General features: G+C 42.9%; 1 protein-coding gene and 1 long non-coding RNA gene across 2 annotated transcripts in view; one reads left to right on the top strand and one right to left on the bottom strand.

Annotated features, from left to right (window-relative positions):
• SLC6A1 (solute carrier family 6 member 1) overlaps positions 1-18347 on the top strand; it is a 61901-nt gene extending 43554 nt beyond the window's left edge. The window contains exons 4-15 of the mRNA XM_063348358.1: positions 722-822; positions 2568-2677; positions 2781-2913; positions 4225-4359; positions 4477-4580; positions 4897-5021; positions 7324-7436; positions 9508-9639; positions 10197-10299; positions 11594-11694; positions 13750-13917; positions 15900-18347. Coding sequence (XP_063204428.1) covers positions 722-822; positions 2568-2677; positions 2781-2913; positions 4225-4359; positions 4477-4580; positions 4897-5021; positions 7324-7436; positions 9508-9639; positions 10197-10299; positions 11594-11694; positions 13750-13917; positions 15900-16004 — 1430 coding nt within the window. The 3' untranslated portion in view covers positions 16005-18347. The remainder of the gene's footprint in view (positions 1-721; positions 823-2567; positions 2678-2780; positions 2914-4224; positions 4360-4476; positions 4581-4896; positions 5022-7323; positions 7437-9507; positions 9640-10196; positions 10300-11593; positions 11695-13749; positions 13918-15899) is intronic.
• Positions 18348-19749: 1402 nt separating this feature from the next.
• LOC134521641 (uncharacterized) lies at positions 19750-24466 on the bottom strand. The gene is made up of 3 exons (XR_010072820.1): positions 24316-24466; positions 20462-20517; positions 19750-20003 (listed from the first exon to the last, which is right to left on the bottom strand). It is a non-coding gene; the product is annotated as an uncharacterized LOC134521641 (long non-coding RNA).
• Positions 24467-25672: the final 1206 nt, after the last annotated feature.

The following is a 25672-nucleotide window of genomic DNA, read 5'->3' as shown; positions in this document are numbered from 1 at the left end:
TACAAGTTTGTTTAGAGTTATAGGAAATTTTGCATTGGGAAAACCCAAAGAGATGAAAAAGTTTCTCACAGGTTAAGTATTTTAATTTTGCTGGAGTTACTGCTGTTGGTAGGGGGCACAATGCAAAGTGTAGACCTTGCTTTGCATTACACTGATTATTTCCAGCACTTCCTTCTGTTTAGTGCCATGTGGCAACTGTCACCAGCCTGAATATTTTAAAATACCCCTGAAGTCTCCATGGGGAGTAGAAGACAAGGCATTCGCATTGTGGAACGCCTGACGTTTCTTTAGTTTGACGTAATACTAAGCATCAAGCACTGTGATCAGTGTACTAAATGGCTAGCAGGTCTTATAACTCATCCTCAATTTGCATGCATCTGCCAGAAGTTTCTGTGGGGCTGCTGTTTCAGAGAATGAGCCGATTTAGCTCTTTGGCCAAGAAGTAAAAAATGCCTGTAAAATCTCAGCAGCAGCAGATGTGACTGCTTACTTCAACACACAGAGAACTGGACACTAAGATTAAGTTTATGGATGACCAAACTATCACCCTAATTAATGGTCTTTTTATAATGGTACATCTAAAATTTTAACTCGGCTTCTACAAAATTTGGTAAATGGTATCTGCCCCATATGTTGTATTTGTCCTTCTGAACTGCAGCTTTTCAACTGACAGGCATTACTAAAAGTTACCTTCTTCTCTATCTTTTTGTTTTCTTTACAGGTGTGGGACTAGCTGCTGCAGTCCTTTCCTTTTGGCTAAATATTTACTACATTGTGATTATTTCATGGGCCATATACTACCTGTATAATTCCTTTACCACTGTAAGTATGTGTGTTGGGGGGGCGGTGGGGTGCGTTGGAATTGTTTGTGGAATGTAAAGCAAAGTGATATGTAGATAGCTGATTGATCTGTCTCACTGTAAAGGTGTAAGGTGAACACAAAATGCATAGAAATCAGTAGGAGAAGCCGTTTCTCACTAAAGGAAAACTATTTTATAAAAATCCCCCACCCCTTTTTTTTTCTCCACAAGAAATGTAGAACAGAAAACTGTGAGGAAAATATTCTGTTCCAAGAATGTCAGTGGAGAAACATAATAAGAGGTCGTTTTGGTGCCACAGGCTTCTCTTTCTTAACGATTTGCTTAAATTTCCTCATCTTAATCTTCAGAGCCCCAGCTCTTTCATCTGTACTCTTTTAGTTTCACGTCTTACGGGTCTCTGCGCTTTAATGGCCAGCATGGCTGCTTGCTCCTCTGCTTACCTGCCAGGCGGCTGCAAGTCACGCTCAGGCGTCGCGCTCCTTGTCCCAGCAATGCCAACGGGAGCAGGAGTGCCCCTTTGCCGTTGAGCCCACAGGCCAGTCATTCCCCTCAGAAAAATTCTACTGCATAACTGACTTTTTTTTTTTTTTCTTCAATAGCAGCCACACAAACGCTAATTCTTTGGGAATAGTATCATTGCAATGTGTTTTAATAGTGGAGGGTTTTATTAAAGAAATCCCCATGGAATGGAAGGTTTGATTTGATTAGCTCTGAACTTCCATTCATTGTTGTTACTTTCACTGTTTTCCTTCCTTTTAGCCTTATTTTTAGCTGCCTTTTTTTTCCCCTCAAGGATGATTCATCAGCTGAGTAGGTCTTGTCTGATTTATGGGTTTGGGCCATCTGAGGAAGCATTCTTACATAAGTCTCAGTAATTAATGCATTATTGTTCAATTGTTGTCTCTTCTACAAATTTTATTCATGCTTGCTTGTTCTCGGCTTTAAAGAATTGTCCCTTGACCAAAGTTGCATTAATTACTGTCTGGGAGTGACATGATAATTTCTTTTTTTATTATCCTCAGATTTGTTATTGATGTGAAAGGTCAGTCATAGTCTGGAAGTGGTGCACTGGCCCATATTAGATGAATATTAACTTCTAATTCCCTCGAAGCCTCTTATCCTTGTATTTAAAACACGAAGTACCCTGATACAACATATTCTGTGAGAGGATTTTCCAAGACTGGCTGTCAGAAGAATATCTAAGCTGTATCTAAATGAGATTCATTCTAATGGATATCGTGTGGAAACAGGTTGTGCTTCTCAGAACTTCTGAAAGATAATGCAATGGACGTGTGTAGAAAATAGGAAGTTTACATTTTTCTAATTGTCCTCTGACCTGAGGGGAAATTGGAAATCTCTGATTTCCAATAATCGTTGCACCTTTATTACCTCTAGTGCAACAAGATGTAACAGGACTTCTAGGAGGTCCTTTCTGCTGCCCTTGTTTCTTGTAGCGCGCTCAATGTGCCCTCACATGCTGAGAGGTGTATCAGACTCCAGGGCGTTTGGGCTGATATATTGAAGAAAGGAAGAAATATTTTCACATATGATTCACACAGTTGATACGGAGGTAAATAACTTATGTGTCAGGCATGCACCCCAGGGAGATCAGTGCACCGCAGAACTCAAAGTATATTAGTTCTCCACTCAACTGTCATTTCTAGTAAGGAGAGAGATACCTGAGGTAAATGCTTACTTTAAAAGTGTTTGACTGTTTAGGTTTTTCTCGCTCTCTTTCTTGAATAGACTCTTCCTTGGAAACACTGTGAGAACCCATGGAACACCGACCGCTGCTTCTCCAATTATACCTTAGCAAACACCACCAACATGACAAGTGCCGTAGTCGAATTCTGGGAGTAAGCTGATAATTTTTCTCTATATAGTTCCTGTGCTTGTTGTCATTCACATACTGTCTTCTGAATTAGTTGTCAAATACACCATTCTGTTGGCTTATTCTAGACGCAACATGCACCAAATGACTGATGGACTGGAAAAACCAGGGCAAATCCGATGGCCGCTAGCAATTACTCTAGCAATTGCCTGGATTCTGGTGTATTTTTGTATCTGGAAGGGGGTAGGCTGGACCGGAAAGGTAAGATTAAAAAGTACTGTAAATACATTTCAAATAAAAATGCCCATTTTACTGAAATATTCTGAAAATTCTTGAGGTAAGAGGCACTGGGGATAGTTTTTCTGGAATAGCTCTGTGAAGTATTTCATTTCTATCTTTCTTGAATTGATATGGCACGGTGTTTTTGAAAGAGCCGGCTCCTCTGTAGCTAGCTCTGACCAGTCTTGGATGGTGTGTTCACTTATAGACTTGTTGGCTTTACCAGGTATAAAATCGCCTAAAGATATGTCTGCTTGTTACTGGGATGAACATTTTAGCTATTTTGGGTAGCAATAGAGTGAGGATGCAGCGTTCTGGCTTTGGTGAGAAGCATGCATTTTTTGCTCAGCCCTTGCTGGACTTAGATACGCAAGCGCTGAAGCTGTATTGCAGAGAAGAGTCACTCCCTGCTGCCCCACGCTAAAGGAGAGACGCAGGTGGCTCTTACCACGGGCGCACTTGCGTGCTGTGCTTCCTGCAGGCTGGCTGGTTTCTGAGTGCAAAATAGAATTTACTAATGAATTAAAGGAAATTACATTATTGACAGACCTTCCTCCAGGAATGAAAAGGCAACAGCATCTGACATCGGCATATACCTCTCTCTCCGCCCCCCCGCAAAATGGCAGGAGGAAATCTTAGGGAATGAAAAGCCACGGTCACGAGGCCTGGTGGCAACTGAAGGCTTGGCTTATAAGATCTCAGGCCTGGTGTAGAGGACTAGGATGTTTTCACACTGAAAGAATGAATTGCTAACTTTCGACAAGACAGTTGTGACTGTGACCCACCTCAAGCTACATGTTGAACGTGGCCTAGTTGAGCTCAGATCAAAACATTTCATTTCTCCACGCAGAGAAGGTGGCAAAAAGGGCTGTGTCTTTGGAGTCTGAGGAGAGAGTGTTAAAAATACAAACGCATCTGTCAGAGCAGGGTAACAATCTCACAGATGTTGTTCTACAAGCAGGATAGGAGTACGAGAACCTTCTGTTTTAGGGAGCTCCCCTTGTTGAATACAAAAAAAAAGAAAAGCATCAACCCCTCGCGCAAAAATCTCCTAGCCCCGCAAATTCTAGCTTCAGGGAAGTCAGCCACAGCCACCTCCCTGTGGACATGGTGTTTAGGGAGTTCTGTAGCAGGCACTCCGCTTTCCTCACCAAGCTTTTGATAAATGCTTCAATTTTAAAAGTCAGCCTCAGTTGCTGCTAGTGTTTTTAGGGAGCAAACGTTTTCTGAAGTGTTAACAAGCACCGATCATTCTTCCTTCCACACTTACAATGTCTTGTTTCTTCACATCAGGTGGTATATTTCTCTGCTACTTATCCCTATGTTATGCTGCTTATCTTGTTCTTCCGTGGTGTAACACTGCCTGGAGCAAAGGAAGGCATTTTATTCTATATAACTCCCAACTTCAGTAAGCTTTCAGACTCTGAGGTAAATATTCAATCCTTGTAAACAAAAGTTTCACTGCTAACTGTTCACCTTTCAGACATATGACCTGCTCCTCAAGTGCAGAAACAGATTTTTAAAAAAATTATTTCCTGCAATCAGGTTTGGCTGGATGCTGCCACACAGATTTTCTTCTCCTACGGTTTGGGTCTTGGTTCACTGATTGCCCTTGGAAGTTACAACCCTTTCCACAATAATGTTTACAGGTAAGCAGATGACCGCGCATATTACAGTGGCACTTTCCCATCCCAGCTGGAGCTGGATTCTGGCTTTCCGTGTCCTGTATTGTTAAAATAAAGCGTAGTCTCAGATCTGAATATTAAATGTTGTATCTAACCAGGAATGAGAGGTATAACTGCGTTTACACTAATGGGAGAGACGGTATAACACATACAGCACGAAATGGAACCCGAACTGTGAAATCCTAAATCAGCAGATCTTTCCACAGGGAAAAAGGGTAATATACTGATGACCAGTAGCATTGCTTTACCTACTGCTTACAGCGCCTTACCTTTATTTCAGGGACTCCATCATAGTGTGCTGCATAAACTCATGCACGAGCATGTTTGCTGGCTTTGTCATCTTCTCCATTGTCGGATTCATGGCTAATGTCACAAAGAGGCCTATTGCAGATGTGGCAGCATCAGGTATCCAATATATTTTTCTCTAAGTTGTTCAGTGGCATCAGTTATTTTTTGTTTGTGTGTTGTACCCAGCTGCTTCATGTAACTGTTCAAAATCCCTCCCTCAAAACCTGCCTCAGCTCCCTGTCGTTTCAGTCGCCCTTACTGGTTGCAAAAGGGAGCGTATTGTTTCAGACCTCTCAAGGCGGCACCAGCGAAATCCCTTCATGTGGAGCAGCCTGTCCTAGTGCTCTCAGACCTTCGGTGTGGCGAGTGGCCAGCCAGAGGCTCACCCTGGGCAGGCGCAATCAGTGCTAATGAATACTGCTGAGCGGGGGTGCGCTGACAAGAGGTGGCAGCACAGTTATCTCCTCGCTGCTTAGCTGTGACGTCAGATCACGGGCCTCTTGCTACTGAAATTCTTAAAAGCAAACTGAGAGGAGGAATGATGGTCGTTATGTTTCAGGAGCCAACATTCTCAAATTCAGCTAGGTTTTTAAATTCTTTTTATTGTTTCTGGAGCTTAAGCCCTTTGAGGCAGATCCATTTCTCACCTGTTCAGACCTAACGCTATCGGCCAATTTTATGGGACCCTTTGTTATGAAAGTCATTTTACTCAGGGCAGTAAGATGTCCATGGAAGGATTCTGCCTTTTTTTTTTTTTTTTTTTTTTTTTTGCAGTTCCTTGTCTTTCTTCCAGATGAAAAAGCTTAAAGTAGCAGAGCAGATGGTTGCCCTAACCCAGCTGGTGTACCAGATACTCATTTAGCAGTTCTGGCCACAGGGAGGGATCTGATAACGGAAAGCTTGGTTGGAAGTCGCTGGTGGACAAAAGATGTCGTCTTATACTAGAAAACGCAGCCCGTTGATGATATATTGCCTTAGTTAGAAAAGCAGAGAATAATAGGGTTTCGATAAACTACACATACAAAGAAATTAGCAAAAAAAAATGATGGTATATACTGTTGTCAAAAAATGCTCTGGAAAGCCGGTGGTGTGTGAAATAAGCTTCTTGGATTTATGGATTTGATACAGATGTAACTATATGAAGACTACACCTGCAAACAAAACAATATTTTTATATCATATTAAGCTCCTAAATACATTTTAAGGTACCTAAGATAATAGACTTTTCAAAGATGCGCACGACCTGCTGTGGCCAGTAATTGCAAAGGATATTTGGAAATTTGACCTTTTAATTAAGGCTTCTCTTTCCCCTAGCAAGCTCAGAAACGTGCTTTTTTTTTTTTTTTTTTTTTTTTTAGCAGCATGAGACATGTTGTTTTGCAATCTTTTATACAGCTTTGTAAAACAAACAATATTATTAAAAGCCGTAGCTGCCTTTTGATGGAACGTGTAACAAAGTAAAATTAAGTACATATTTATCTCAAATGTATTTTGCTTTCACTACTGCCATTTGGCAGGCATTCCAATCGTAGCTGCTATCGCTGGCAAATAATTGTTTCAAAAGCTGCATTGCATTTACTTTGACAATTCTGATGTCTCGTGCCAATCCTTGATTTTCAATAGGTTTGAAATCTTCAGTAGGTTCGACAGCTATGGATGTCCAACCAATTATCACAGACAGACTTACTTTTAATGAAAACTGAAAAATCGGATACCCCCCCTTAGGTGATGCACGCTGATTTTATTTCTGTGATTATTTAGTTTGCTCCAGGTTTCACTCTTAACCTGACATCAGCTGGTTTCCAGCCATGCTGTGACAACAGAAAGAGCTCCTTCTTTTTTAACAAGAGTTTATATTCTCCTTCCAACACTATGCCCCCATCAGTAGTTAGTAGGAACACAAATGGAAATGTACATTTTAAGGTAACTAGTGGAATGGAGTAGAAAATGGGAATACTGTAAATGCTGGAAAGTGTCTTCTCCGTTTCTGAGCTGTCTTTGTTTCTCTTCTGAACTACTTGGTGCAAAGCAGAAGATTACAGCTCTCAGTAACGACTTGAGAGGCAGAGAAAGCCGAGCGGTGCCTGGCGATGTAACGCTAGCCAAGGATCACAGTCCCTCTCTCTGCTATACAAAGGGGTCTCTCAGGAGCAGCTGCTGAACTGCAGCTAGTATTTTGCTTGCATGGGTGGGTGGTTTTTGTTTGGGTGGGTTTTTTTGGTTTTGGTTGGTTCATTTTAAAAGCAAGATCCATTCACTGACTTCTTGGCCAGTGAACACTGATTAAGCTGAAATCCCTGGTTAGATGCTGCATCCGTGGCTGAGTCATTCAAATAAACCTAAACCCTATCAGCAGAAGCAAATAATCACAGTGCCCAATTGATAACATTGACATTTTCTCTCCTTTTTCTCCTACCAGGCCCTGGACTGGCATTTCTGGCTTATCCAGAAGCGGTGACGCAGTTACCAATCTCTCCTTTGTGGGCAATACTGTTCTTCTCCATGTTGCTTATGCTTGGAATTGACAGTCAGGTAAAACTGGTGTAAAAATCAATAATGAAGACAAATTTTCTGCAACTGTGTGGTTGGCCTCCTGTGCGTTCTGCACTGCCAGCTGTTAGTGGTGCAGACTGGTTTCTGGAACAATCAGATAAATAACTGAAGGTACTAAGGAGAAGAAAGACCCAGAGGTTCAGAGAGCCTGGGATAGTCAAAAACTGATTCTAAGACACTTTTTCATGAACTATTGGAAGCATATACAAAATGTGCAGAAAATTTATTCTGCAGACAAAAGGAACTTTCTTTGAAATCTTAACTGTTCAACCACAATATTAAAAATAGCTTTGCAGCGTTCATCGATGTAGGAGACACTGGGAAATGCTTTACAAGGCTTAGACGCCACAAATGTTTCTGAAAGGCGGCTTCAGAACTTACCACATGGAGCAAAAAGCTGCAGCACACGTTTCATTTTAAGCATATGAATGTCTGGAGCAAATTCAGGAGGCAGTAGGGTCATTACTGAGGCCATTCTGCATTTTAGCGTATTCTGAAATCAATTCCCAAGGGTAAGGATCAGGACTTTCCTGGGTCAGGCCTTAGCTAAGAGTTACAGGTGGTATCTGACAGCTGGAAGGTAATGGGAAGGCACAAGCTAGAGGTTTTGCAAATCCAAATAAGATATTTCTGCAGAGTTACTGTCTAGATTAAATAATTAAATAAAGAAATAATTAAGTCATGTTTATTGAAAAACAAAAAAAGCACACAGAACAAGAAAAAGCACTCTACGTGGTAGAAAGGACTATGTCCGACAAAAGCATTCGTTAATCAGTAATAATATTAATACAGATAGCAACCATACTGTAGGCACTACAGAAAGCCCCCGTCTTATTTTGCAAAGCGTACTTGGAGGACTGTGTCAGGGAAGTCCCTTCTGCCTGCTGAGACGTTTCGTCATTTGTACGTGCCCAGCTGTCGGCAGATGTGTTAATCTGCTCACAGTCAGCTGCACCTTCCAGGCGTTAGCACAGCCCAGGCACTAGCGCAGCCTTCACAGCACATAACGGAATATGAGAATTACCAGCCTCTCAGTAGAGAAAATCCATCATTTAAAATAAATCCAAGTTGACTTCAGCCTGTGAATCAAACTACAAAAAGACCAAGAGGGCATTTTATCCTGTTAGGTGAAAGGAAGCTGGAAACTTATGTTTTCTATTTCTTTGTTTTTCAGTAAGCTTCAGGCTTGACATTAAAACCTCTTGCTCAGTCTAGGGGGAAACTACTGTGAAATTAATTGGGTCAAAAATATTCTTGAAAGAGCTTGTCTCTAGGCAACTAACAGCTGAGGAAGGTAGTCTAATATTATTAAAATGAATATATATCTACAGGCTGTCATGCTTTTTTCATTTTCTATCAGTGAAACGTTTCATATGCTATAATATATAGGAACTAAATCTGTTGGTTAAATTCTGATTGCATTGCTGGAAATTAATAAAAATTTACATACATCCTGTTTTTCATTTTTTCAGCCGTCATCATGACGACATTTATTTTGAATATACAGTAAAAATCTGAAGTATGGCCATGCTTTCCATTGGCAAGACCGCATCCTCAGCATTGACTTTTCTGGGGATACAAAAAGCATTTGATTTATAACACATGAGAATCAATCCTGTGTCCTTAAGCTTCACTCTGAAGCACAGATCTGCTTACACTTTTTGCGTCTGTTGGCTTTCGTGTATGTGAGTAAATCACAGAAAGGAGAAGCGTATATTTTTGAAGGATCTAGGGGTTAAAGCCTTCAACTGTAGGTGTATTGCCTTCTATCACAAGAAAGAGCACTTTATCTTTCTAAAGCACATGCTGTAGTTCATAATTTGGAATTATGAGTGTTTTCCTAGCTGGAAATCTTTTTGTGGAAATCTTTTTAGACAGAACTGAGGGTATTCCGAAGCCCTGCTTCCACTGAAGTCAAGTGAATTTTCATTTATCATTTACTGGATGCAGCCTTAGGCCAGTGATGAACAGGACTGAAAACCCCTCCCCTCAGTGTAATCCTGCTGCTGTAGTGCATCGCGTTGTATTTTATTTCTAACTTTACTTGCAGTTCTGCACTGTGGAAGGATTCATAACAGCTCTGGTGGATGAATTCCCAAAGTTGCTGCGCAATCGAAGAGAAATCTTCATTGCTGTTGTATGCATCGTTTCCTATCTGATAGGGCTGTCCAATATTACTCAGGTACGTTCTGGAGAAGAAGGTCATCGTATGCCTGACATACAGCACCTGTTTTATTTCCCCCTTCCCCCACCCCAGCCAGGAGTCACTGCAAACCAGTGAAGTGGCCGGGATCTATCAATCATCGACTTCAGGCAGCAGACATTAACTTCTAAGAGTAAAATGCCTGTAGCGCGTGGATGCAGTGATGTCTTCATGGGTCAGGTGACAAGAAAATACACATCTCCGCAGTCTGTCTGACAGTCCAACCAGTGGTACCTGGGGATGTTCTCCATTGCTTCCTGCCATCTACTAGACTGCAAACTATTTCAGGGAAATAATTGAATTATTGAACAAAAAGGAGTAAAGGCAAATCAAATCAGTTAATTGAATTCTAGCAGTAATGTAATTTTTGTCAGTATTGACCTCAAGTGTTGTAAGACTTTAACCCCTGTTAACTTTAATTAATTTACATTAATATGTCCCTAACCTATTTGCCACTGTTAGTTTGTAGCTTGCGTTTTAATCTGTCTTGAAATTAGAGTCCTTACTATTTAACACTTCCTTCTTATATATTTTAGGGTGGAATCTATGTATTTAAGCTTTTTGACTACTACTCTGCCAGTGGAATGAGTCTCTTGTTCCTTGTATTCTTTGAGTGCATCTCGATATCCTGGTGCTACGGTAAACAACACGGTTTTTATTTTTTCCACAAGTTTTGCACATCAGAAGGATACTTCATCTACTCATTTGTCTTTTGTGCGTGCACATGCTGGGGGTGGAACTGAAATTGGCCTTGGTTTGTATGCATGTAATTCTACTGAGAACTCGAAGTTGGCTTGTGGAAGGTACTTCTTAAAAACACCCTGCGTATAAGCCTGGAGGTCATTAGACGCCAAGTGTTTCAGAAATACTTACTCTGAATACACTATTCAGAAATAGGTGACATCTCCCTCTTTTTTTCCTGTCCCCCTTCCTTGGAAAGCCTGGATCTTCAGAGGTGTTAGGTACCGCTGTTCTCAACATAATGACTTTGGTCTTTTGGACTTCATAACAATTCATTTCCAGAAATGACTCAGTCACGCCAGGATCTTGCAGTGAGAGCCAGGCTCCTTGGTCCGTTATATCTTGTAATTGCCCTAAAACACCCCGAAGTCTGGACTGACAAGCTCTGGGTATAAAGATTAATGAGTATGTATCATATTCTTCCCAGAGTATTTGTGCATTTGACCTTAGTTTGTTCTGCGTTAGCTCATCCAAGGACGGACTCCCCTGATTAGGGATAAGGCACTTCTGCTTATATTACCAAACTGGTTCAGACCAAGATAACTGGAGTCTTTCTCCTGCCTTTTCATGGGCTTAAGAGGATGGAACAGCATTTTATAGGGGAGAGATACTGCATATGAATCCAGCAAATGCAAATGGAAAAATACACCAGCTAAAAAATGAAGAAATCAAATACAAAGTTATAAACAATATGATAGACGTATCTTCTAGATGATGGAGCGCTGGTAGGTAGCAGCAGAAGGGCTACTCTTTGATTTCATATGCAGTCCTGCATGTATGTGGTGTGTGTATACCCACACGGAGTGAAGCCGGTTAATAATGGATTTATTTTTTTTTAATTTAAATTAATTTGTAAAATATTATTCTAAATCTCTCATTCTAACAAGACTTAAGAGTTTAAATTAACCAAGGGCAATTTATTGCATCTGACCTTCAGGTGTACAGAATTCCTCGTCCTTTGCATTGGAATAGGTTTGCTGGTTGGTAATTCATCAATTAGGAAGTGGATGAATAAGAACAATTGATTCTTGGTGCTTCTGAGTTTGCACATTTCTTTCCCATTCAGATGGGTTTTTGGGGTCAGTATAGAGCTTCCAAATATACCTCATGATTTATGACAGTGCCTCTCAAACCCGATTCAATCGAAAGCTCTCAATCAGTTATCTGATATGTTTCTTATTTCCACGTTTAGGTGTTAATAGATTTTATGACAACATCCAAGAGATGGTGGGATACAGACCCTGCATCTGGTGGAAGCTCTGCTGGTCATTTTTCACTCCTATCATTGTGGCAGTAAGGAACAAACTTTTATTATACGATTCAAAGGATGTAAATGAGGTGGCCTATGTACTGCAGCATTGTCATTTCCACCCCCGCAGGTTCATATTAACTCTGACCTCATTCCTTTTTTAAGGATTTGAGCAATTCCATTGAAGGCAATAGGCAAAACCCAGTGTCATTAGAGGAAGCCCGTGCCCTAAGAAAAGCAGCCTGGTGCAATTTCAAGACGTGTATTAGTTCTCTGGAAATGGCAACTTGTCAAGAGTTTGATTAGCAAAGAGAGAAAACTGTAAGAAACAAGTTTTGACCATTTCTTGCATTCTTACATAAAATCTAGCAATCTCTCTAAATTTTCCATATACACAAAATGAACGGAATTCCTTCACAGGCACTATTCTGGAACAGACTAGGATTATAAACCGATGTACCTAGTTTATACTAGGTTGCTACTGGTTTTTGTGGCAAGCCTTGCAAGGATTTTGTGCACTGGAAACCACACTACAGTCTTTTTCTGCTTTTAAGCTTCATTTATTATTTGAAATAATAAGCAAAGTAATGTAAATTTACTATGCATAATGTAGGCAACCCAGCTGCAATGTAAAAAACTGTCATCAAGTAGACACTATGACACAACACTTCCCACTCACTGCTGTTCCTCTGATATTCCCATATAGGTAGCCCAAGGCCATAGAAAAGCAAACAAAGAGCACTAAAGAGAGCCACGGAAATGTGTTTATACTGAGGGTTCCTTGATTCATCTCTACCCAGATGACGAAGGGTTTCATGTTCCTGAAAACAAGCGTTCAGGAAGGCATAAAAAAATGCATTTTGTTTATTTCAGTGATATAGTAGGAAGACAACTGATACTGTATATACAAACTTAACGAGATTCCTCCTGTCTCGTAAAGGCTTCAGCAGAATTTGTCATCCAGTGCAAGTTCACAGGTGGTGATGACATGCTAATAAAATCTGGGAATATGTTCTGCACAAGGCCTGAACCTGGGATCAGAACGAGCCTCCTTCTTTGCTGGTTCGGTTTAGCAGGTTTCCCTGACACGGGCTGTTTTAGACATTTGAAACAGGACAGGACAGGACAGGAGTCTTCCTTGGGAACTTAAAGGAAAAACAGAGTATTTGCAGGTCATCTCTTTGAAAACAACACAAACGCAACCCCCAAGTGCTGCTGATCAATGGTACCGTATACATGTGTATGCAGGTGTTATTCCCCAGGACCCCCATCCTTCCCCATAGCCCCCTTCCCTCTGATTTTGTGCAGGTTATCTGAGGACTCTGCTAGTACCAGCGAATATCCCGTACCAGCATACCTGGATAATCTGAGATGCAGGTTATGTACGTCAAAATATAGTGTTAACTTGAAACAATAATTTTGGTAAGAAGCTTCTTGGGAAACTAAACTATCTCCTCATCTCTTGTTATTGTAAAATTCAAAGTGGCTTTTGAATTTCCTAAGTTTGGTTATACAGCCAAATCGTTAGCCACTTACCGAACCGCAGGTTCCATTCTGACCGCCCTCATTTTCCGTGACGAGTTTGTTCAGAGGATCTGAACGATACCAAAGCCCCTGGGCCAAGCACTCTCAGGCGCTGGTATTAGAGAGGTCGGTGCAGAGCCAGGCTTTAAAGAACATTTCTTACTGTCCTAGAGCCTCTAGGAGCCTGTTGCTGACCAGTACAGTAGAGCTGTACTGATACTATTATTCCAATAAGAAATTTCGTGGACACAAACAAACAAACAAGCCGGTTCACAGTTTCAGAACTACAGTTCAGTTATTGACGCATTCCCACACTGGAGGTTAAGCTAGCAGGGAATCAGTCGGTGCAGTGGGCTGACATTTGCCTGTTTGCCCAACCTCCATCGGGAAGGCTGACCCGCAGGCCCCATCCACAGGCGAGCGCCTGGCGGCCACCACCAGGGACCAAAGGAACCCTTTTCTCCTTGCCTGGATGCCAAGGCAGGCTTCAGGTCCAAGTCAATCCAGAAAAAATTCCTGAATGCAGAACACTCTGGAAATCTCATCCAAATCTTCTTTTCCGCTGTATTTTGCAGGGAGTGTTTATCTTCAGTGCTGTCCAAATGACTCCTCTCACGATGGGAAGTTACGTTTTCCCAAAATGGGGCCAAGGGGTTGGCTGGTTCATGGCCTTGTCTTCTATGGTGCTGATACCAGGCTATATGGCATACATGTTTCTAACCCTGAAAGGCTCCTTAAAACAGGTAAGTCCCTGTTTTTCCTGACTGCATGATTCCATCTTGTGAGACCTGTTCACACTGATCAAAGACTGCCGGGCAGCTATTTTCTACTCTGCATTTCCTGTGGCCTCACTTGCTTAGGCCAGTTATTTTGGCATTGAGCTGAAAAACATCGAAACAAGTACCAAACAGACAAAGCAAAGGCAGTGTCTCTACCGTCTGTTGTGAAACGTAATTCAGCACGTTAAATGTGGTCCTTATCTCTGGGCTTTGATGGTTCCAGATGTTTTGCATCCCAGCTCCTTGCACCTAGAAAACAAAGCAGCAGTTTACAAAATATGTAAATATGTCCTTACTAAGGCAAGACATGCTGTCACGTATCAAGGCTTTAAGGAACTGGAACGAGACTGAACCCATGTAACTTTTGGTTTCCATGAGTCTGCTCACAGTGACTCTCTCTAGCATCTCCTCGCAATGCCATCTCAGATTTGAGCTCCTGTTCTGCATTTCCCTGTTCTAAGTTACGATGGCTCCTTGTTCTGCTGCCACTGAGAGAAAGGACATGTAAAATCACATTTAATGGTTACGCTGCACTTCCCTTTAGTCTTTACGTAAGGCATTTCTATGAACAGTTACTTCATGAACAACATTAGTGGCCTTTTTCTCATTGCACTGCGCTCTTAGCTCCTCCCTGATTCCTTATTCCATCTGTTAAAAGGAGATGACGCTTCCTATGTGAGAGCGGCGTTGTGTGGCTTAAATCCATTTTAAGATCTTCAGAGAAATGCTGCTAAAGGAGTGCAAAATGTTAATAAGGTTACTGACCGTACAGTGTTCAGTAACTACGTACAATTGCCATACTTGACGGGTTTTTTTATCCAGCTGCATCCTCAGTTTTCCCTCTCCATCCAATAATCTCATTCTGTGTGCAACAGACACTTCTTCAGCACACGTATTGAAACATATATCTCTGTCCTCTATGACTGTGGGAACGGAAGACTGTCAAAATGAATTTGTCAGAATTTCTGGAATATTCTAAAATCAGCTGACAGAGCCATCTTTGCGAAGGGACAGATGAGCTTAAGTAGAATTGACGAGTAATGCCTCATGAATTGCTCAGATCTTGATCCAAATATTTGTCTTCAGCAAATTTCAAAAGACTTAGTGATGCTTCAAAGAAGTCTACAAAAAAATTTCTGTGTTTCCCCCCGCCCCCCGCTTGTTCTTAGCTGCTATGTTTTGAGTATCTTTCCCTTGGTCTTATGGAAACATTTGCGTGCAAAGGCAGAACTGTTGCTCTGAAATGCAGCTGCTTCTTGGGCAGAGTTGTATAAGACCTCAGTAAAAGTTCCTCCTCTCAGTCTTGCCGTGGTCTCGTTTTTGAAAGCGTTGACAAATGCTCACTAGGTAACAGGAGGAGCTCGCACCACTCACAGGCTTTGAGGACCAAACCCGGGCTCTTTCTGGCTGTGAACGTGAGCTGGGCAGGTAAGCATCAGCAACGGAGAACAGAGAAGGACTAGAAATAAAATATCTTAAATACAACTCTACTTTACCTCCTGTATCCTTGGAGGCAGTAACTCTCAGAAGCTGCAGCCAATGCTCTCTGGTCCCTTCTGCTCCCGGGGAGGGTCACCATCACCTCCGTCCCCGCTGCAAACAGGCAGCCTCTGCTGGAGCTGGGGGCTCTGGGCAGAGCCGTCCTCTCCTGCCCCACGCCGCAGGCTCCCCTCATTTCTTCTCCCTAGACGTGATCAGTTAATGCCTGGTGGCATCTACCATTTTGCATGTGGTCTTTCAACGCCTACTGTCATGGTCGGAACACAGCTAAAACTGGGGTTAGGATACGGGACTTAGGGCCTTTTGGGGCCCTTAGGAGACAGACAGTATTTGTCATTGAGCTTCCAGTGCCCCAACGGAAGTGCTTAGGATTGCCTTTAAAACAAAAAAGTAACCTTAGAAACAGTACTTTGATTGCCTCAGATTGATTGTTGTTCTTTAAACAGCGCATCCAAGTAATGATTCAGCCAAGCGAAGACATCGCTCACCCTGAAAACGGGCCAGACCAGGCCCAACAGAGCAACTCTGCGAACAAAGAAGCCTACATCTAAACTTCGGTGTTGTAAAAGTACCAATACCACTCCAGAAAAACAAAAAATATGGTTGAATATGACCACAAATTTATGTCTGAGAATATAATTACCTACCTCTAGTGGCAAAAAAAAAAAGAAAAAAAAAAAGAAAAAAAGAAAAAAGGTCATCTCCACTCTAAGGGAATCGCCATGGGTATGATCCAACCATCGCGCGAGCTCAGATGTTGACAGTGTTCTGTGTTCTCTGGCAATCCACAGACTGTTAATGTTTTTATCCTTTCACAATAATAGTTGCATATCTTGGAATTTGTAAATTGATGTGCCAAGACCTTTTTAATCTACCTTTTAGCACGACTATTTGAAGTTTTGTGCTGCTGATTTTTAGTAGTTTATCAATATTTCTTACCGCTGAATCCCAAGACTGTTATTTCTGACTTTGCAGGAGTAAAATTAAGTTTGGAATTGTTTTGTACAAAAAGAACGAAGTATTTTGTAAACAAGTGATTTCCAGTGAAAAAGTCTGCCCTTAAAATTTGCTCCAGTTGAGGCCATTTGGGGGGGGAAGAGACTTCCTTCAGTTACCAGCAGACACAGCCTTTATCAACATTCCTAGTGCAAATTAAATTACACGGCTGTCGGTGGCAATACGGCACAGAATGGCCGTAAGCGCTGTCTGCACTCTGCCTTTCAGGATAACTTTCCAACAAGACCGTAAATTTGTTTAAAAAAATATATACATCCTATTTCTTATAGAAAGAACGTATCTTTGTGAATCAATACTACACGAATCGCAGCTGTTAGAGGCAAATACATGACTTCTAACTTTTTTAGCAAAATGAGAAGTGATATCCAAGAGCTCTTACAGATTCCCAGGAGTAAGAGAAATACAAAGTACTCGCAATTGAGGCTCAGGCTTTTGTTATGCTGTTATTATTCTACTATTCTTGCATTGCCACCAAAATAGAAACCAAATCAATGGCTTAAAGATTGAAGCTTATCCTTGTAATTCTAATTTAGGGTTTAATTCACAACTGTTCTTTTTAAGCCGTTAAAGGACTTCAACGGCTTCTAATAAGCAAATTATAAAATATGGATCATTAGCACTTTGAAAACAGTTTTGGTTTTATTTGCATATTATTTGTGGCGATGAAGGCATGAGGGAAAGCAATTTCAATAATATATAAAACTCTCCACTCTGGGCTCAGTCCGCACTTGCCGCGTAGCTGGAAAGGCCGTGCCGCTGACGGAAGCTTTTCCCTGCGTGGCAAATGCAGAGATTAGCCCTGGCCGGTATCTCTCCTTTGGCAGCTATTTGACAGACACGGAGGATTATGGAGAATGCAGTAGTGATGTTTGATTGTAAATGACTGTGACAGAACTGTGCAATGAAACATGCTTTTCAGCAAATTTTTGTGCAACGTACAATGTTAGATAGCACAATTTATGTAGAACTACTACGTGAAAAACATGTTAACTGTGAATGTTGGGTTTTTCGTTGTTTTTGTCTGAAGGTGACAAACATGTTCTTGCAATAAGGTATTATTCTCAGAATGTCAAGCACATTATTGTAGAAATAATATATATATAAAATACACATGTATTTCAAACTACATCATAAAATCTCAGAGTACGTTTGGTAGATTCTAAACCGTTTCATACATAGATCAATTGTAAAATATTACGAGATCTAAACTACATCCTAAACGGCTATAGCTGAAATACAGAAGTCCCGTTAAGTCTTTGGGATTTAGAGGAAAACCGTACATCCTCCACAAACATGACACATGATACATACACATTCTAACTGTGGATTTCATTAGACTAAGGATAAAATTTCCAACTTTCTCTTTCTTGTTTAATGTAATCAAGTCCCATGTTGTTCTAAGAAAAATACAGTATTTAATGTTTGATTGTAAACACTTATGACAGATGTTTGACCGACCTGCTCTTTAGCAAAAAGCTGTACAAACGTATCATAGAGCACAAACTAGTGTTGTAGACCTACTGTGTGTAAACTGTGAATAGCTGTATCTTTTTTGTAGTACTTGCCCTGAAAAAAAGATTATTGTATGATCATATATGCTTTTTGCAATAAGGAAATATCTGAACACCAAGCAAATCTATCTCTATATAAAAATATATATGTAATATATACATATTCAAAAATATATACAGAGCCTGTTTAAAAGAGTACAGTATTATTTAGTAAATTGCAACCTGTTCTATGGACCAAATGTAAAATATTTATAAATTAAGATGCATTTTAAATGTCTATAAATGGTGTCATAATTAAAGCACGATTGTTATGTAAGTTTCCAAGAGTTTAGAGAAAAAAGAATAAAGGTTATATTATACATTAAATTCACAATTTTGCGGTCTTTCATTGGACAAAACCAACGTGTGTTATTTCCTGTGAAGCAAGTCCTAAATGTTTCATATATTTTTATATATATTTGAAATATATCCTTTAAATGCCAAACTGCTGTATCACACTTGTGATGTGTATCATTGATCCGTTATGCTATTTCTACAATTTAGTTCCCGTGTGCATGCCGTATACAGAAAGCTTAAGAGGTTAACAGCCCTACCCAGCACCCTGCCGCTTTACCACTCCTGGTAAGCCTGGATTTTAAACTACATGTTCCTCAGGTGATGCTGATGGTTTGGGGTGTGAACTGCAGCACCTGAAGTCACTGATTCCTAAGCCCTTACTGAGGAGGGAACCAGCCAGGCTGAAGCCAAGGGGCTGATGAAACAGTGGCCTTATACTAAACGGACAGGTGATACATATCTACCAAAAAAATCACTGATCTATCAGCTGCCATTAAAGTGCGAGAGGATGTGGAGCAAGTCACAGAGCCGTCTGCCTTACGCCTGCATCTGTGCAATACTGCTGAGGAGCTGAATGCTGCTATGCTCGGCATTTAATTATCTAACTATAAAATTGGAGCAGGACATCATGCTGGGAAAGAGTCTAAGCAATTTAGAGAGCGTGATTAGAATTGAAAACGCTCCTGATAGAAGCGTCTAAAATCATAGACCTCAAATTCAAAATGCTGACCTTAGAAAGGAGCACTCAAATGTACACGTCAAGGCGACGGCAGATCCGTCTCCTGCCTTTAAAAAAGGCTGGGGAGGAAGGATGGGAGCACGTAGGGGAGATGACAGATTGTTCTGGAAATGGCGAGGAAGGAGCAGGTTTGATGCTTTTCAGATACAGGGCAAAATGTCGACCATCTTTAGTTCCTGGGCTTTCTGTACTGTATTGCTGGCTTACTGCTTTTGCAATATATTGTAAGAAAAGGAGGCGAGTTGCGCGAGACACACAGGGGTTAGTGCTGGGTGGCTGGGCAGTGCAAGGGGCAAAGGGAGGCTGAGGAAAAGGAACCCAGTTGAAGGATATTGCGTTAGTGCTGTGATATTTCCATGTTCTCCTGGAGGAATTTTCTCTTGCCCTGCTGCAGAAATCCCGACAGCAATTCAACAAGAAAAATGCAAATAAGGTCACTTCTTCCCTGCAGGACTGCAGGATGCCCTGAGAGAAAGCCATGTCCTTGCTCGTCAGGAGTATGAGTTCAGCTACATGTGCTTTTATTCTAAAATAGCACTGTGTTGCTTTTGGGGTTTTTTTGTTGTTGTTGTTTGTTTTAAGCCTGCTTATTTCTGTTTCGTTCTGCTCAGACCACAACAGCGTTATGACAATTAGCTATGACCGTTACTCAGCTCCCCCTGGGAGAGGCTGGTTCTCAGGGGCCGGGTTATGCCCAAAGGCATGGCTACGGGTTGAGGTGCAGACCGTGGGCTCACGCTTACCGTACCTGGAAGTAAGCTCGGGGTAGCACCTCCCGCCTGCCAGCACCCGGCAGAGCTGCACCCACGTCTGGCACCGGCCGTGGGACCCGGCTGGGAGCAGCACAAGGGCATTGAGCTGAACCATTCCGACACTCCTGGCTCAGTCCCATTCCTTTCAGGAACGATTCCCAGTGAAGAGGAGACTGAAGCCCATTGTACTGCTACCTGCTCACAGAGACAGACGGACACAATGAGGAAAGCAACAACATAAAAGCCTATTTCCCAGGAATCCGAACCAATCGCCTCAAAACTGAGCGTGAGTGGAGGCAGTTGCCAACCAGCTGTAGCTGCTGCTCCTCCCTTAGTGTGCGTGAGCCTGCCAGGCTACCGCAGTCACCAGAGAGAGAGTGAGTGTGTGTGTAAGGGCTCGTGGTGATTCCTGCACCACCTCCTGGTCATTGCCCATCTCTCCACCACGTCTTCCTCTCCGCTCCTGGTAGCCACAGTGGCTCTCAGAGGGGCAGGTGTAATTTACTCCTCCTGCAGGCAGACGAAGCTGGCCAGAAAGTGATGACAAAGAAAAAGCAGAGCAGTCTATCTTCACGCCAAGTGGTGCTTACTGAATACAAAGATGTTTAAAATAAAACAGAAAAGAAGTGGGTGACAGGCAGGTGTTTACTCACATCAATTTTTCCTGGTTTTTCTCCAGTCTAAATATGCCTCACTTCCCCTCTCCTTCCTAGGAAGTAGAAAAGAAAAAGAAAAAAAAAGATCAGAGGCCAAAGGGGAATTAACCAGGGTAAAGTGAAACATACGGTTAGTGTCTCACACACATCCACCCCCCCCAACACCCACCTCCCCCTTTACATTCATTCATTCAAGAATTGCCCCTCTTTTAAAATTTATTAATTGGTGGGGGCAACTTACACAATTTTGCAACTTAACATCTGATTATTTTCTCCCCCCAGGTTTGTAAACAGTCTCACGTTAAAATCAGTGGCAAATTATTCAGTGATTATTTCTGAATATCAAGGGGGCTGAAGTAATCTGGTGAGTTAGTTGTGAGTCATAAGCACACGATGGTGCTAAATGTGTCCAACGCTGCCTAAGAGCAGGCCGGGATGGCTCAGGCATTGTCACGAGGCCAACAATTAATGTGTTTTGCCAGCACTGGTGCTTCAGTCGTATTGGAATAGCTGCCTTACATATCTTTGGCGATAAGTAGCTGAGAGGTTTTTATAAACATGTTAAAGTAACAGGGAGTTTAAGAAAGCCAAAACGTACAAGTTGTTAAGTTTTTGTCTGGCGTCTCCCCCCCACTTCACCAAACTGGACACCCACTTAGTGCTGGGAGGGGAATAAAATTGAATGGAACAAGTCGCTGACTCAATGCAATTTCTGCTCATTATAATTATTCTAAAGCAACCCGGGAACATCTAAACAAGTTTAACATAAAAAAGCCTAGGAGGCTAGTGTTAGTCTAAAAGATGGCTTCCCAGACATGACTGGCACTATCATCTACTAACAGTTCCGTACGCAAACACACAGCCGCTTTCACATCCCAAGCCTCCCGGCGGATGACTAGCTATCCCCACAGCTAATCGATTAAAATTACCTACAGCCAGGCCCTTCACCCCCTGCTCAGGTGGCAGGAGCAGTAACGCCGGTTCAAAGCAGCAGCTTCTCACCAGCAGCCGCGTCCCCACCAGCGCCGGGGCTGCTCGGCATCGGCCACCGCGGCAGAGCGGCTTCTGCCCCGGGCTCTGCCGGCCATTCCTGAGACCCAGCTGCGATTCCTGCCGCCCCTCCAGGCACCACCCCGCAGCTCCCCTCTGGAGCCCCGCGAGCACAACCTCTGTCCCGACACACTCAGCTTCTGAAGCAGGAAGCCAATAAATATTTGCTCCTGTATATAAAGCCATTTGGTGTTGCAGGAATGGAAACAGCTACCCTGGAATGACTGAGGAGCGTTTTGATGAAGATCTTCTATGAGTAAAGCAATAAATCTCTCTCTGAATATAAGCCAGAGCGTCAGGTTGTGTTAGGGAATTATTTCTAGGTCATTTCAGTTCACTGCGCTGCGCTGCAACTATTTCGCTGAATGGATGACCAAAATAATTAGTCAAAACAGTGGAGAGAAACTCCAACTCACACTGTAGGCAACTAACTTTGCCCTAAAAGTGACAGAGCTCAGCATTTTTTAACCTGCTCTTTTCCAGCTGTCACGGAGCAGCAGCACATGCCCTTTCCCGCTGCTCTGTCCCCAGACGCGCTCCTGGTCCAGGGGGATAAGGGTGACCTTTCCCAGCCTGCTTGCTCCTGCTGCCAGCAAGCTGTATCGTGACAGAACGTGCCTGTCAGGATCTGCTTCAAAATTACAAAATTAGACTTGGGTTTTGGTTAAAAAAAAAAAAAAAAACCCACCCTACCTCAATCCTCCAACTCTTCTCAGAGTAAACAAACCCCTCCTTCCATTCCACTCGCCACTGAAGACACGGAGCTTCCAACAACTGACCCCAGTGAGCGATCCGGGCCAACGGCACATCTGACATAAGAAAGTGCAAGCTGGGAACAAGCCAGAAAAGAGAGATTTGTTCTTGCACAGCTGAAATCTTCCCCGTTACAGCTTTCCCGTGGGCAAGGCCTGCAGGGAGATCTCTGGAGAGCCACAGCTGAATTCCTGCGCTTCAGGGAACCGCTCCATCACCTACGTTGAACTGCTTCATTTCCATTATTAACTTACAGAACAAGCGCCGAGGCATGGCTTTAGCAGTAAATATGACATTGCACAGTGTGCACACTAAGGTAAAATGGCCAGTAATTAAGACATGCCAATGACACGCACTGGATCGTATTTCGTCCAGTGTCTCAGGCCACCCCAGCCCGCGCCTGCCCCGTGGCTCCAGAACAGCAACAAACTCAGCAGCGTCTGCAGCAAACGTAAATACACCGACAGCCGAACCCAGCCCGAAACACTGCCATACTCTTCTCCAGCTCCCCGCGGTGCCGACTTGACGCTTGCGCTGATCAAATGGGCTCTGTTCGGCCCTGCACGGTTTTTCATTTCAAGAATGATGGATTAGAAAAGCTAGTTCAAGGTTTCCAGCTCTGATCAAACAAACGAGTGAGTGAACGAGGTACCGGTAACCTCAAACAATACGTGAAATGCCAGAAAACAGTCCTTTACAAACGAGAAAATAAAGGGGGGGAGGCCTCAGTCAGCTAACAAAGGAGTTAACAAAGATTTATTACAAATCTGCAGTATCTATATTAACCTGTTATACTAGCTTTTTTTTCCTTACTTTACTTTTTTTGGACTGGCAAAGGCAAAGAAAACCAGAGTGCACCGTGACAGGGATTTTGGCCCAAAAGCACTATTTTATGGGACTATTGCCTGGGGGTTCGAGGGGGAAAAACCCCATAGATTTCAATGTCTACAATTAAATAATAAAACGCAAGCTTATAAGCAAACGGTATAATAAAACAAGTCTAGAGAACATTAAGGTACCGATCTACCGGCTTTTCCTGTTGGAGGATGGTAATTGTGCTCAGTTCCACCATTCCAAGGTATTCAGCTGGCACTGTGACACGCTCTGTGTGTGTTGCCTTTAAGCTTCTCGCTTTCACAAAAAGCTTCCACAAATATGCTCAGAAAGGTTTTTTTCTTAGGTCTTTACAGACGATGTATTACTTAACATTCAATATTTTCTGGTATGTTTTCAGCTCATCCTTTTCCTTTGTAAGTCACAGGCTTCTCCGGGGGTTTCTGGCCTGCTTATTTTGTATTTCCACATTCTGCTTTGATTATCTTATGAAACTAAATTCTCCAAGATTATGAAACTAGGACTAGTGGATGGGGGGTATTTTTATTTACTGCTGGCTTTTCAGGAAACATTCAATTTAAATTCTTCCGAGATAAATCATTGCTATAGGAATAGCCTCATTAGGCGCCTACATTAACACAAAAACGCAAATGGAAAGCACGCTATCGCTCGCACCATCATACTGCCGTCAAAGCGCTGTCCCTTTGCGAAGACCCTTTTCGCACCAAGAGCACATATTCACGTGGCCTGCCCCATCCGGCTTTTTACTGCCTCTTTTTTAGCATGGTTGCTAGCGTAACTTCTGTGAAAGCCACTTTTCCCTTGGCAAAGCCGCTTCCCTGGCGGTTGCCAGCGGAGGGGCTGGGGAGGGGTGCCGGGGTGCTCCCGGCTGCAAGGAGCCGTCCTGGGCCACGTGTGCCGGCAGCCGGCGGCTCCCGGGGCCCGGCGTCAGCGCAGGGGGCGAGAGGAGGAGGGAGCAGAGCACGGCCCACGCTACATTAACCAGGAAAGTTTGGAAATGTAAAACTCAATGGGCTGTCAGAACAATGTTCCTCCAATGCTCTGCGCAGACCAGCATTTTGTCAGCGTAAGTACAAATGCCAAAACTGGCTAAGGCTTCAAACGAGCCATGTACATTTTTTTAGTGACTGATGTAAGTAAGGGGAGACAAAAGAGGAGGAAAATTCATTTTCCTTAAAATCCCTAATAAATACCTGTGCTGGAAAGCTGGGTGGCCCGCAGCTCGTATCTGAGGGTCAGCTTGTCTCTTCAGTGAAGGGAGACGAGTCTCGGCTGAGATCTGCCGGACAACCTCCGCCGCTCACCCTGACCTCGCTCGGGCCTTTTTTGGCAGATGCTGCCCTCACGGGCCCTGGCAACATCCTCATGAATTTTGAAGGGAAAAGAAAAAAAAAAAAAGTAACTTGTGTGATTGCATTAGTTGTACCTATTTTAACTTGGCCATCATTTCTTGTTACTAAGGCAGTTGTCTATATCTGCCCAATGCAGTTTATCATCATTTCTCACTGTTACTGGAGTGGCCCCGAGGGTCTCTGCTAGGCTAAAATCTCATTATTTCGAACGTTGTTCAAACACAAAGCCAAGAGCAGTACTTTGTGTATTACCTTAGCTTTGAAGATAGAGAAAAAGCTTAATTCACCGATCTCTATTTAACTGTTTATTGTTGCTATGAATAACAAATCCAAGCCCAAGGTACAGCGGTGACCAGCGGATTCCCATGGCAGTGTGACATCCGGCCTGCGGGAGGAGACGTTAAAGGTGACATTTCAATTTCGCGAGCCTGGGCTGCAAGTTGTTCCTCAGAAGTTTCCAGTAATTCCTCCCATGCCTCTATGAGGTGTGTTAACCTACAGCTCCTGAAACCAGTGCTGGAAACCCCCCCGTTACGCTGGTGTAACTCGGTGGAACTGGCCCAAAGGTGTAACGCAAACCAGACAAGAATCCGCCGCTCCATCCCCAGCTCTTCCACAGCGCCGTGGAGAATTCCACAATCCACCCGTAACAGCCAAGACGGCCACCTCAGACTGGGTGCAGCCGCCCTTTCCCAGCCGGGGACGTGCTGGTGGACTGCCCAACGTAATGCAAACGGCGCCATTTGTTAATAAATCTCATCTAAACTTTTTAAAGCATCCTGTCTCATTTTGAGTAAGGCACGTAAGGGAGCACTCGGAGGAGCAGCTCAGCTGGCAAATAAGAGGGACCGAAGAGCTCCAATTGTGTGACACGCAGCTGCAGACAGGATCCTGGGTAGTAACTCATCCCCCAGCCCAGTTCTTTGACGAAAACTCGTCTCTCTGCAAGCTCAGATGCTGGCTTGCTTTCCATTTCAGGCCCGTCAGAGAGCGCAGGCAGTTACCGAGCAAGAGGAATGAACCACCTTCCCCAAGAAAACTCATCTTAAAACCAAACCCCCCACTTAAAATAAACATTCAGTGTAGGCCAGTAATTAAACCCACTATCCGCTATCACCTGCTTCTTTACATTTGACTCCAGTGCAACGTTCCCCTAACTGCAGACACCACCCACCGACTACACGTCCTGGAAGGCCGC

This window comes from Chroicocephalus ridibundus, chromosome 10 (assembly GCF_963924245.1).
Source record: "Chroicocephalus ridibundus chromosome 10, bChrRid1.1, whole genome shotgun sequence".
Classification (NCBI taxonomy): Eukaryota; Metazoa; Chordata; class Aves; order Charadriiformes; family Laridae; genus Chroicocephalus; species Chroicocephalus ridibundus.
Note: the sequence above shows the minus strand (reverse complement) of the source record. Positions and strands in the feature narration are given on the sequence as shown.